Raw genomic sequence first — 14,025 nt, 5'->3', positions numbered from 1 at the left:
AATGAAGTCTGTCCTTAATATTAAACATAATAGGGATTGAATGGATCTAGAAAATGTAAGCCACTAATAAGAATGCCTAGCTGATCTGGTTGGTTTGATTTTGGATATTTGATGGGAATCTAGACAATTGTGAATTATTTTGTAAAATATTAGGAAATAAAACTGAGTTAATGGAGTATGCAAATCTGTTTATACAGTCCATAAATAAAACCAGCAGTTGCACCAAATAAATATTCTATACCAATCCACATCCACTAGGGTTGACTTAATCTTGATTTACTAAATGAGGCACAAATTCACTTGTTTCCAACATCTCTTAACTAAAACTAAGCAAACCACATCATAGCTTATAGCACATTGTGTGCAGTAGGTCACTAGTTTATCAGTTGCCCAACATAAAGGTTCATTCAGAACAATTGATTGAGATGCAATATAAGCCAAAGCACTTTAGTTATTCTGGCTTTTATTTTGTTGCTTCTTAGTCCACACAGCTGGTATAAAATCAGAAAAGCAAAGAGAAATAATTGCATAATAAAGCCTGGAGTCTTAGGATTAGACAGCACTGCCTTTACTGCTCTGGGCAGTCACCTGTACAGTTCATTCCCAGACATCTCTGGAAGCACAGAAAAAGGTTACAGAGCAGCTTTGGTGGGGGGAGGGGCAGCAGATTCTGTAAGCTCTATAGGTTGCTTACTTCCCTTCTGCCCACGAAGGGAACAAGAAAAAAAAATCCTTGGTTATAAGTGCTTTATTAAAAAAATAGTAATAATAATGGATGGCGACTTTCCTACATACAAAAGCAGTTATAGGTTGTATATATTACACAGAATTATTTATCATTCCTATTCCTTGGCTTTTCTCAAAATGGTTACCCCAATTTCCGGTGAGCAACGGTTAAATGGCTTAGCGATATAAGGAATGGTAAATAGATAGCACCATTTCACGTATTTGGTATTTGATTTCAGAGGATTTAGGGAAAGGGATTAGGGTGGACCATAGAGCTTAGAAAGTGTCGTTCAACTTTTCCACTTTAGCTTATTCTCCAGGAAAGAGAGAAAAGTCTTCTCTGAAGATCAGCCGGCATAGCTGAGGGAGTACTACTAAGCTAGTTAAAAATCACAGTTTTAATTTTAGATCATCATCCCGCCCGTAGTGTTCCTTTCAACTGACTCAGCTTTTGTGCTAGCCTTAGCTGATTTAACATATGCAAACATTTCCTTCCTTCTGAAGACTGAGGCCTAATTCAGGTTCTTTACATCATTTCTGTCCTACAAGGAACTCGGGTGATCATACCTGGTGGCTTTAAGGAGGTGGTAACACTGGCAAGGAGCTTTGGGTTGCATCACTGAGGCAATATACCTCACTGAATCCTCCACAACTTGGTTATCATGCCAAGCAGTTGTTGAGAAGCTGGGCTTACCCACCCTTAACACACTATCTGCTTTTAGGTAGAAGCTCCTCCCCTTTCTGTGTAGCATTTGGTCTCCATCATTTGGTTAAAAGGGCCACAATGCAGACATGGGCTAAGGCAGGTGCCAGGGTACCAGGCCATTCTTAGCTGGAAGGGCCAGATGGAGGGTTCCTCAAACTGGGCTTGGCTTGAGGGTGACAGTGGAAAGCTTTGGAGGAGGGATCCGCTTGCTTCCACAGCATAAAGATAAGGAGGAAAAAGCGGCACTCTCATTACATTGTTAGGAGTTAAGAGTTCTTAGGCACTTTTTTTAGGCTTTAGATATGGTGGCAGGTCAACAAACAAAAGCAAACAGTACTCTGTACATATATGTAAAAAGTGTTATAAATAGGCTTTTTAAACCATAGATACTATATACATCTCCAATGAATACAGTAATCCTTCTTTCAGCTCTCTTTCTTCCTTTTTTCCCCCTTAATATCTTTGTGGGTTTTGGAGGGGAAGGGAGTAGGTGGGAGGGTTGGTGGTTTGGGGCGGGGAGAGAAAGTGTTTGGTTTTTCATTTTCTATTTTGCTGACACCTCTTGCCCTGAGGGCTCTAAGTCTCAGTGACCTCCCTTGACTTTTCACTCGCGTTTCCTCAAGATGACATAGATCACCCCGCTGAGGATAGCCAGAGGGAAAGCCACCCAGGACAGAATGTAGGCAAAGCCAAAGGAGGCATTATCTGAGGAGGGATGCCACTCTGTGTGCCTCACGGTGAAGATGGCGGCAGCACTCATCACGCACAGGCCTAAGGCAGAAGAGAAAGAGAGAGAGAGAGAAGAAAAAACATGAGCAACCAACCAAGTCCATAACTGAGAGACCAAAGAACAAGAAAAATACTTTAGTTTAGGAAACTCCCTCCTCCCCTCAATTCCAACCTTCTGACTTCAAGAAATGGTAGGAAGTTGGCAGCCATGTTTAAGGCATTGTTATCTCTTCCATTTTGGCAGAATAAAAGCCATATTTTCAAAACATCCAAATTTTCTTTAGGGCCAACCTAATTGTCCCAGCAGTTACAGAAGATCTAGTGGTGTAATGCAGAGGATACTCTGTACTGTTCAGTTGAAAAAAAAGTCCTTCATTTGCTCAACAAATAGGTGCTCTTTTTAAGTTCAGGTTGTCACTTTTAAGTAGGAACCACAATCCGGTTTGAGCTCTGTTCTGCAATCCCCAGCAGATTTGTTAATCCTACCTTGTCCTTATCAGTAAAGCCAAGCCTGACGTTTCTATTTTTCCATCCTGCTGCCTCCAGTATTTAAGCTCCTGCGATCAACATTTAAGCTTCTCAAATCAGGCCTCTGTGTAGTAATACCACTAAGGTCAGCTTTTTTGTACTGCCATCTCAGCTTGATGGGTTTTCCCTTCCTTTTGCTTTTTCTGAAAGCCCAGCATCAGAGTTTGCCAGGACTACACAATGCCCCTTCTATTCATGGTCCAGAACAAGGCTTTTCCATTGATCTCTGCAATTCTCCAATCTGCTCTATGGGACACCAGTTATTTCTGTTCCTACAATGTGCCTCAGGACCACCTACACCTCAATGCAGTAATATTTGAGCCCTTCTTTCCCTCTACACTGCCCCCTTTGTTTGCAGAAAATGCAAGAGTAGGAAGGTGTTGAATTCATGAACTGCTGATGTAGCTCCCATTCTCTGGGCCAACAAATGGACACCCACAACCAGAGCCCACATTCTGCAAGCAAAACCTATTGTCTCTCTGCTTGGGTAGAATGGAATAAAGTAGAGCAATGGACATATTTTAAATCATCTACAGTCTTTAGAGAAGAGAGGTATAGATTGCCTGTGGAAAAGGCAGCAGAGAGAGGATCTGTAACTTTAAGCAGAAATACTCAACCTCAGTTTTGGCATGTGTCGAAGGGGAGGAGAGTTGTTTCACTGGGCGATTCAAATATTTGTCTTATACTTTCTTGCTTGCAGGAGGAACCCAAAAGGTAGCACTTGGGATTATTTTCCGACTGTTCTAGGAGTATGTGTACACAACAGGAGCAAAGGCTGCAGGCCTCTACTTCAGATCCATGATGATGCTGAAATTCACCTCTCATATTTCTCTAACTATTGCTACAAAACTGGAAGTACATATTGACAGTTGCCTTCCGCTTCATCAATATGCTAGTCAGCCATCTTTCCACAGGCATTCTGTCCCCTTGCTTTTCCAACTGATACCACAAATTAGCTTCTAACTGGGGCCCTTCTGAATGTCCTTGTATGGAAGTAATCAAATAAAGATTCTGGAGCTGTGCATATCTTTGCACATAAGTTATAAGCCATAGATCTGAGCTGAGGAACCATCAAATAAAAGTCAAGGGACTTTTTAATATTTGTTTTTGGTCTAAGACTTCCATCTTATTGGTTGCAAAGTTAAGAAGAGGAATTCCTTCCATCACATTTCTGCCAAGTTCTCCTACTTGGATTATTAAATTGCTAATAGAAAAAATGAATTTGTTTTAAAAAGAACAGAATTAATATTACTTATAATATCAGGTGATCCAAATTCATAATTTAATACAGGCATCCCCAGTTAAGAACCAGCTCTGTTTAACTCTTTCACTCAAATTTATGTCAGTCATATTTCTTACTTACAAATGGGCTGCCTTTTATTAAAAATGGTGGACAATATTGTCCTTCCTTTAGCTGCAGGAAATCACTGAAAGCCATACAATGCTTTCAGAAACCATTGAACACTGCTGAAAACAGGCTGTACATTAAAAACAAAACTTCAGCAATTTTTTGGCTTGAGAAAGAAGAATACCATCTGCCATTTTTAATAATATACAGCCTGTTCACATCTAGAGGCTGTCCTTAAGTTAGACATTATTCACCTAGGAACTGCCTGGATTTGGATTCCAACTGGAGAAAGTCATTGGGCTATGATGGCTGGAGTTCCTTGTGGGTGTTCAGCATGTTTGTGTTGTTGTCTGGTTCTGTGATTTTGTTACTAATATATGCTCTTTCTTGCTCCCTTTTGCTATATATAGTTTTATTTTTTTATTCCATGAGCACTCACAGATGGAATTGGGTGGTCCCAAAGTCAAATGAAATAAAAAATATGCTCATAATTTGAGATTGTTATCTCAGTCACATAATCCCTTACCAAAGTCCAAGAAACTATTCGCTCCTGATGCTTTATAGCATCAAGGCTTGTTTTTGATAAAGGTCACTTCATTTTACACATAGTAATAACAGACGCAAATGTTCTAAAAAGTCAGGTGCTTAGTTCCGAGATCTTCATCCACATTCTTCCACCAAACAGCTTATATATGCGTATGCTCTTGAGATTATCTGAATCAGCTTTGTTTCTTCTGGGAAAACACTGTATAAGGAGTAAAATCAGACTACTTTCTCATTCTGTTCCTTTCGGCACAGGGGTTGAATTATACAGCAACCACCTCCACCCCCAATCAGCCATTGTACCAATGCTCTTCTTAGGCTGAGTCATAGAACAAAAGGTTGCTTTAGGGCAGAAGCTTTTCAAAATAAAATACTGGATGGCTTGAAACTAGTGCTGCCTCACTGACTCCACCCAGGAATGCTTTTCAGATATTCCACCCAAGAGAAACTGAGTTTCATTCCCTCACATTGATCCTGCCTATGAAATTGCAAATAGGATAAACATGGGTGAGGGCCAGTCTTAATCCTACTACAAAGAAACATGAGCATTCTATAATTCCAGCAATGATTGCAAGGTATAGATAGAATGTTTACAAATGCACCATCATCTCCCTGCTACCTGGGGAATGATACAAAGAAGCATCACCAGGAATTTTGAAAAACAATATATTTCCTACCCCCTCCTTTTTTTGGGGGGGGCGAATTTATCTATGCCAAGGCAGCTTGCATTCTGGATATATTTTTTTCTTTTTAAGGACACAGACATGATCAACTGTAACTAGGTTGGAGCACAAGGAGATGAAGGGTAGTAACACAGAACTTTGCTCCTAACACAAAGTGTACTGAGCAGCACATAACACTCTCAGCCAGATCCTACCACAAGCAAACTCATTGTCTGAATTGGCAACTCATGCTTGACAATACTTCAAGGATGAAAATGAAATATGATAATAGCTGGGAAGTCTGCCCTGAAAAAAAGCCAATGTATGGGTGACACAGCCCAATGTATTTGGAAGGCATCAGAGTAGGGAAACCGGCCATATAATATTCAGCTCATTTTAATACAACAGGTTAAATCACTGGCCCAGAATGCAGCAGGAATGTACATTGGATGAATGTTGTTCCTTCTACTATGTTAGAAGTAGGCAGGCTTTATTCCGTTCACATGTTCTCCTGAACAGATGGTAATCAGTCCAGTCCAATTCAAATTTTTGTCCCTGGATCTATATTCATGTCTTAATACTTCAATACTTCTTTTTAAACACCTTCAAAAGAAATTAAACTATTTTTGGAGGGACAGCATAATACATGGTTCTTGGTATTAAAAGACAAGGAAAGAAATAACTATTTCAGGATTTCATTTTCTTCTTAAAATCTAGCTTTGGCTGGCAATTTATTTCTATTTTTAATTGGCCAGTAAATATACTGTACATCAAATCCATAGCTGAACGTTGCTCTGAATACTGGTTGGTTTGATTCCTATTTTAAATAGTTCTCAAATTAATTCATTTAAATGTCCATTTCAACAGAGACACTAGAATTTTCTTATTGGGTTTTAAGCAAGATATTTTGATAAGGGTGCAAACAGAGGCAGTAGGAATAAAAATGTGTAAGATAACTCTAAGCACATGTTTTGTTTCATGGATTTATAAACTCTCTGAAAATCTATTATTATAAGATACAGAGATGGGATGAGGCACTCATAATGGGACAAAAACTACTGTTTTCTTTCACAATACAAAATACTGAAAAAGATGATACAAGGAAAACCTGTATCTTGATCTTATTGTTATCATCCCAAATCAATTCACTGCAGGATTATTTCTTCAGTGAAAATGGTGGATTTAAATTTATCACACTGTTCCTGTATACATTGGTAGTAGACAGGTGCTTAGGTCCATTCTAACCACCATTATACCAGCACCAAAATATTCAAATAGAAATGCTAAAGAATATTAATTGTTGAATCTCCAGATCTATTATCCATATCCAATTAGCAACTGAAGTTGAAATCTTATATATTTATATGGCAGAAATCCTCTTGAATTAAGTGCACATTTCAAAGTGGATACACAAGGGCGTTTTGTTAGTAAGCTACTGAAGTTGGCTCAAGATGATGAATGGGACTTGCATCCACACAATGCAACCTATCTGAAGAACACCAAGTTGTGTGACTTTGCAAGAAATTCCTGCTTGACTGGAGTCACCCTGCTTTCTATTATTAGACACGGCTTTCTTCTCTTTGCAAGCATCCCAAAGCACACATGTTTCTCCCCTCTACTTACCAGCAAGGATCTGGAAAATACCAGTAAGGTAGAAACGTCCACCTTTAGTGAGTGTGAAGAGCTGGCAGAAGAACAGGAATAAAGACTTAACACTGAAGATGACAGAAAGTATCATCAAAGCTTGGACAGATTGCAGCCATTCTGGAAAAGAAAAAATGAAAGAAAAGTCAAGGACAATATTGACCAGATAATATTTCTACTGGTGTATATACTCAGGAAATTACAGAAACATTTCCAGATCTTCCAGCTGTAGAATTCAACCAACCATAAAAATAAATTAAGATACCTGCTTTCTTCCAAATGTTTGGAATTTACTTTTAGACCTGTTCCTTGGTTTTGTTTTGTTTTTGTTGAGATAAGCAATAGTCTGAAAATATAGCATATTTTGTTTGCAAAACTAGACATCTGATTACAAAGATAAGAGTTTGCAAAGCTCAGGTATACAAGACATATTATGAAGTGAGTACTTTCAGTTCTAGTTGGGACAGGAGAAATGGGATTATTATGTTGCAGTCCAATACCCCAAAAGGGGCTTGTTTGGGATAGGTGAGATTAGGGGCATAAGTCTCTCCATATAAAAAAGATATCAAGTCTTCCTAGGCATAGTTGCTGAAAGAGCTTGTAAATCCAGTCCTGAATATACAGTGAGGATCACTGGCAAATTGCTGTCACACCCTTATTGTTGCTATCATCCAGCAGCAAGAGTTGTACCTGCTAAGACATGGGCCACATCACTGATGAAATGCTAGGAAGAAGTACCATCCCAGACTATAACAGTGGGAAAAAAGGGTATGCAGGAAGGCTGCAGAAGGCTATCATCAAGGCTGAGATGTCAATAAGTGGCAAACATTAATACCCCTGTCCTCTTTTCGACCTTTACAGCAGACATTCGACATTGCTGCCAAAAGGATAACAAACTTACACTATAAACTCACTCAAAGCCACCCTGGATATTTGAGTCAAAGGCTATTTGTGAGCCTCGTGGGTGGCTAAGTGGCCTTGCCAAACAAACACTATAAAATGCCACAACTGTGCTGTTTTGATGCTGGAACATTTTTAAAAAGACTTTATGTAAAGCAGAGTTGACTCCGACTGGTCTAAAAAGGGAGAATGGAATTAGCTCAACTCCACGGACCACTTCTACCTATTTAAAGCTATGTGGAAATTAGCAGTTCCCACAAAAGGATCACTGGATTTGTACTAACTACTTTTTTGTGAATTCCTTTTTGCCTTTGTTTATATGATAAAACAAAACAAAGGGAAAAATAACCAAAGGTTTGATAAAATAAAATTGTACAATAGCCTTTTTAGCTCTTATTTTTATTAAGCCTAGAAAATTTAAAAAAGGACAAAACAATGATCTGCATTCATGCACATTCTCTGTAATAAACCCCATCAGGGACTTTCCATTTTTTTCCCTCCAAAAAAATGAAGCAGAAAAAGACCCTTTAAAAATAAGATGAATCTTCTAATAGTTGAGGAGCATATGAGAGGCACATACTTTCTTATTTATTTATTTCTATCTAGGGCATCCAAAATTTCTTTGTTCTAGTTCTGTGTTCAAACTTGGCAACTTTAAGATGTGTGAACTTCAGCTCCCAAAATTCTCCAGAAAGTCCACACATCTTAAGATTTCCAAGTTTAGAAAACATCAGAATAATCCCAATAGATTTTTATACCATATGTACATCAACCTTTTTGTTTGCATCCTTCTTAACAAGACAAGAATTTGTTACTGTCCTTACCTAACGTTGCATCATTCAGTCAACTCACTGCAAATGTCATGCATTGTACTTGTGTCATGATGCACAAAGGACAAACTTAGGACAAAATACATGCAAAGATATAACACTATTCAAGTTTGTTACAGATGCCACTACCAGTGGCACTTTGCTCTTTTTTATCCAGAAACTCAGATGTAGAAATCAGCTTTCACAAGTACAACTGTTTACTTTCTCAACTAAAAGTAATTTAAAATCAGAATTTAAAATCTAGGTTTCCAGATTAGCCCAGAGTTCCAGAAATGTGGTGAGACGCCCACACAAAACACTATAATGTGACAGCATCCAAGAGCTACAGTTCCCACATATTACTATACATTCCAGCAAGGCTTGATCAGTCTATGTAAGCATTTATTCCACCTTAGCACTGTTCATATACCTTGATTCTATCCAATTCATAGGAAATCTGTTGTTGCTTTGGGAACTACATTTTGATGTGTCCTGTAACTCTAGATAGCGTTTTTCATACATAGCACAAACTACATTCTTCTAGAAGTGCCATTGCAAAAAGCTATGACTGCTGTATGTGGTACATCAGCAGAGTCCATTTTTTGTCATGCTGAGCCCAAAAGGTTCACCATCATTGTTCTAGAAGAAAACTCTCTCAGTCATTCATTGCCTCTTAATCTTGTTGTCTGGATTACTGCAAAACAGTCTACGTTGGGCTACCCTTGAAAATTTTTGGAAGGTTCAATTAGTGCAAAATGCAACTGCATGGTGTAAATGGTATACATTTGACACATGTAAGACTACTACTGTGTGAGCTGCATTGGTTGCCATCATGTTCCTGGGTGCAATAAAGGGTGCTTGTTAAAGTTTCTGGTGGCTTGGGACCAGATTATCTGAGAAACCGACTTCTCCCAGTTTTTTCTATCTGTCCAATTTGGTCCATCAGATTGGGCAAATTACAAATCCCATCAGTTCAGGGATGTCAGCTGCGGGGACTAGAGGTAAGTCTTCTCTTCTGAACTCCCTCTGGAACTTCTCTTTTCAGAAATAAGAATGACTCTGACCATGATGGCCTTTTGCAAGTCCATGAAGACCTGGTTTTGTGGCCAGAGCAAGTATTTTAAGGATCCTGTTTATTTGGCTATATCAACATGTATGACAATAGTTCTACTGAGCAACCATACATGTTTATTCTGAATTGTTCTAATTGTTTTACTGTTCATTTTAATATTTCACTCACCAGTTGAGATGGGTGGCTATAGAAATCAAATAAAAAATGTGTTTTTTGTAAAAATTTTATTTGGGTTTTCACAAAACATAATACAAATACGGACTTCTGGTTTGGGCTTCTTCAGCGATGGACTGAAATCCGTGATCATGCACTGTTTCAATCCATGCTTGCCACCGGAGCGCCCTGAGCCGGCTGGATTCAAGGCTGAAGCCACCCCATAGAGGTGGTGAAGAGGGGGGAGACTGCCAGCAGAGTTGAGGAGAGCCACATCTCTCCTCCTTGGCTGGCCATTACTCCCTTTCCCAAAGGCGGTGCAGCGGTGGTCAGAAATGGCCACCTCAAAGAAGAACCCAACCAGACAAGATTGTGCAGGAGGAAGATAAAAAGAGAAAGCTTTGACTGACCGGGTCGAACTGAGAAAGCAACAACTCAAGGTACCCTGGAATTTGAATTATAAAGAACAACATTGTTCCCAAAGAAGATTTTTGAAGCAGCGATGGAGACAGGGAAGGGAAAAGATTTGGTTTTTTTTTCTTTTTTCATACTGACAGCTGCAATTAACTTTTAAATGTTAACAAGAAGAGTTCTAAGCAAGAAATTGATACAAATTCAAAATTAAATTTGTACATTTGTACAAATTTGTACAAATTTGACATTAATAGGCAATTTTAAGCTGAAAATAAAGTGTCAAAGGGATAATAAAGATTTTTGGATATTTCAAAACTTTCAAAAGAAGGAAAGGAAAGAAAAAAGAAAAGGGTGGGATCTGGAAAAAATGGAGGAGACCACCTGGAAATAAAAGGAATTAACAGTGAAACTTTAACAAGGGAATTAACAGTGAAACTTTAACAAGATTCCTAAAAGATACACTGTAACTGAAACTTTGTAATAAGATAAATAGAACCTCTGGAAAGAGAAAGTGGAAAAAAGAAGCAAGAAGTAACAGCTTTGGATTACTCAGATTACTTGGTGATTTTTGGAATTTTGGTTATTAGATTTTAAATGACTAAAATCAATCGTGTGGTTGTTTAAAAGTTTAAAATGGCATCACTCCTTGAAGAGTTAAAAATGGAACTTAAAAAACAGAAAGAAGATGCACAAGAGGGAAGAGGATTTTTTGGCTTCATATTTCAATTCTTAGAAATGGAGATCCTGAACTATGAGAAACAACAAGAAATGCTTGCAAAACAAGAAGGGCGGGACAAAGAAGAAGCCATCTTTAATGACCAAGCAATTCTATGTGGGGTAAAAAAGGGAAAGGGGGGAAAGAGTGAAAAACTTAAGATCTTAAAAAACAACCAAAAAAATAGAATAGTTTGAAAAGCAATTACAATACTAGGAAGAAGCAGAAGAGAGGATTACAGAAGGGAGAATTAGAGAGACAAGGGGTCAAAAAGGGGAGGGAGAAGAAGAGGGGGAAGATGGAAAGGAAAAGAAGTTATACAGGACAGAAACAGGATATAGAGAAACAGGGAAAACGTACAAGGAATAAAAAAGTATTTTTTTTATCCCTATAGCATAGCATTGTATAACATCTGACACAACAAGCTGGACTTATTTTACTGGCATTAATACATTGGCACGTAATTCATTAATTATTGTGGTTATAAATGGCTAACACATTCTAACCATGATTATACATGAATATAATTCTTGTTATCTAAAACTGGCTATCTTTAATCATTTGTAAAAAAAAAAAAAACTTTGTATGTACAGTTATCTTTACAACCTCTTTTTTAAAGGACTGTCCAATTTTCTTGTGCTCTTCAAAGGCTAAGAACGAACATTTTTACACTGCGTTCTATATTCTAGATTGATGCCTAGAAATATTAAGATGAAAAGCAGAGACACATCCATATAGTAGATCAGTGTTGAGTAAGAATAAGAATAAATCTTTTGTTAGTGATGCTCTTCTCCTTATTTCCAAAACACACCAACATTCCTATCATATCATGTTTGACAGACTAAACTATAGTAATTAGTTAAGAAAACTCATTTTCCAGAAAGTTGATCCATACAGACAAAGAAGGTCATGATGATCAAAATTAGAGAGATAATATTGCTTAAGAATTTCAGTTCAGTCTCACTGTACTTTTTTTTTCATAAGACCAGCTGTGTTTCTGGTGTCCAGATTAAATCTCAATTCCCACACATACAGTGTATCTCATGACTCAAGATGCTTCAGTTGATTGTCCACCAGAGCATCCTGCCTATTAGAGTTTATGTTGAAACCAATGAAAGCAAATTCCAAACATAACTAAAGAGCAAAACTATGAAGATGAAGAATGCTCTAAGCAGCTTTCGTGTAAGGAATTTGGAAGTAGTGTTTTTTTTTTCCTGTTCCATGTCCAGTTTCTCTTCTTGCACAATAGGATCTCAAGTATCATAATGGGTATCTCTTTGGGAAGAAAAAAATATTTGCTTTATGGGTAGTCCTTGATTAGAGGCTGGTGTGGTATGAATGTGCCTGTGTGTATGTGTGTGAGAGAGATCAGGGAGATTCCTTGAGAAGATGAAAAAGTTCTGAAATGCAACATCTGGAGAAAGCTATGCCAAATTTTACGTTTCATGGCGTGGGAATTATTTTTCCATGATATGATCCCTTATAACCAGAGAAAAGGGATATATGCAACTAATGCAACAGTATGAGTTGGAAGGTTTTATAGGCTACACCAGCAAACAATGCTTCTAGTTGCCTTGAGACCTATGCAACCTGCCCTTTGCTACAAGTGAATCCCACAAGAGACAAACCAAGCAGGCAAGTTCTTGTTACTGATCTACAAAAATACAAGAATTGTACCTATTTTAAAGGAGAAACTGAACAGAATGCATTGAGAGAGGCATTCCACTGGATGCCAAACACTTGAAAGGGTTTTAATATCTTCTTTTCTAAAATAACTCAATTGCTGTTGTGGGTAAATTAAAGTACATGGTGGACATTTTACTTCAGGCCTTTCAACAAATGAGCTCCTAAAAATGTAACTCTTAGCCATTAAGAGTTTTTAAAATGTCACTGTAGTAATACATAAAGAAAACATTTTCTTTGGTATTCTTTTGTATTTGGTAATTTTTAGATGTGTTGAATTCTCCTAATTACCAACCACCTATCTCCTAAACATTGGGCTATGGATTAGAGAGGCTAAAGTCCATATTTGGAGAACGCTAATTTGCAAAATGCTAATTCTAACAGATTTGCTCTTTTTTTCGCTACTCAAAAATGACAAGAATGGAGGGGAACATTTATATTAATGCATAGAATTGGTATACAGTATGTTATAATTTTATTTCTTAACAACTACACATTAAACTGGTCCTCTGACAATAATGATGGAAAACTGCTGAAATCTCCCAAAACTTTAGCTGACATGGAAATGATCACTGGCCAAACTAGACACAAGACTCAGTTTAATGTAGCATTATATAAGGAAATTGCATCTACAATAATCAGCACTAACAATTCCACCAGGTTTATTGAACTAGTGCAGAGGTCTCCAAACTTGTCAACTTTAAGACTTGTGGACTTCAACTCTCAGAATTCTCCACCCAGCAAGTTTGGGGACCTCTGAACTAGTGTAACATCACTGAATACACTTGAAATGAATTAGTCATCTAATTCAACACTGAGCATGTGTCAGGCTTAAGAGTCTTGTTTTGTTTAGATCCCAGAGGTTCGAAACACACAAAACCAATAGCTGAAGAGAAAGTCATAGAGTAACTCATAAGTATTGCCAAATTATTGCCTATGATTGTGCCATCTGCACATGCAATAAAAGAATTACAGATCAGAGGTTGTGAAACTAAAGTGTGAACTGCACAAAAATTTAGAAAAAGGCGTCTGGTTTATACAAAATGTTCCACTTCACATTTTTATACTACTGGGAATCAATAATCAGGAACTTTTAGAGATACGTAGCATATCACAGACGGATTTATTAATACATACCTATTTTTGACCCGCCCTGATCTATTTATTTTGTATTTTATGCATGCAAACTCTTGACTTCAGTATTACTTTTGCCAGGCCCCATTCCTTTAAAACTGGTTTGAAGGTGCTCTACAATCATTTTCTTTTCTCCTGCCTTAGAACGCTGAAACCAGGGTTAAAAATTAAAAATTATTCTGATATGCACAAACAAAAAATATTACTAAAATCATTCTTCATAAAAAAAAGTAAGGAACATTGCTTGCACATTCTCATC

The 14,025-nt window shown here is 37.7% G+C and overlaps 1 protein-coding gene across 2 annotated transcripts in view; it reads right to left on the bottom strand.

The window, feature by feature from the left end:
* Window positions 1-446: 446 nt before the first annotated feature.
* PMP22 (peripheral myelin protein 22) overlaps window positions 447-14,025 on the bottom strand; it is a 30,559-nt gene continuing 16,980 nt past the window's right edge. For both annotated transcript variants that reach the window (XM_026667618.2, XM_026667619.2), the window contains exons 4-5: window positions 6,866-7,006; window positions 447-2,203 (exon numbers count right to left, since the gene is read on the bottom strand). In XM_026667618.2, the coding sequence (XP_026523403.1) occupies window positions 2,037-2,203; window positions 6,866-7,006 (308 nt within the window). In that variant the 3' untranslated portion in view covers window positions 447-2,036. The remainder of the gene's footprint in view (window positions 2,204-6,865; window positions 7,007-14,025) is intronic.

The sequence above is a fragment of the Notechis scutatus genome, chromosome 2 (genome assembly GCF_049901735.1).
Source record: "Notechis scutatus isolate UNSWTSFEM ecotype Mainland chromosome 2, rNotScu1.2, whole genome shotgun sequence".
Lineage (NCBI taxonomy): Eukaryota > Metazoa > Chordata > Lepidosauria > Squamata > Elapidae > Notechis > Notechis scutatus.
Note: the sequence above shows the minus strand (reverse complement) of the source record. Positions and strands in the feature narration are given on the sequence as shown.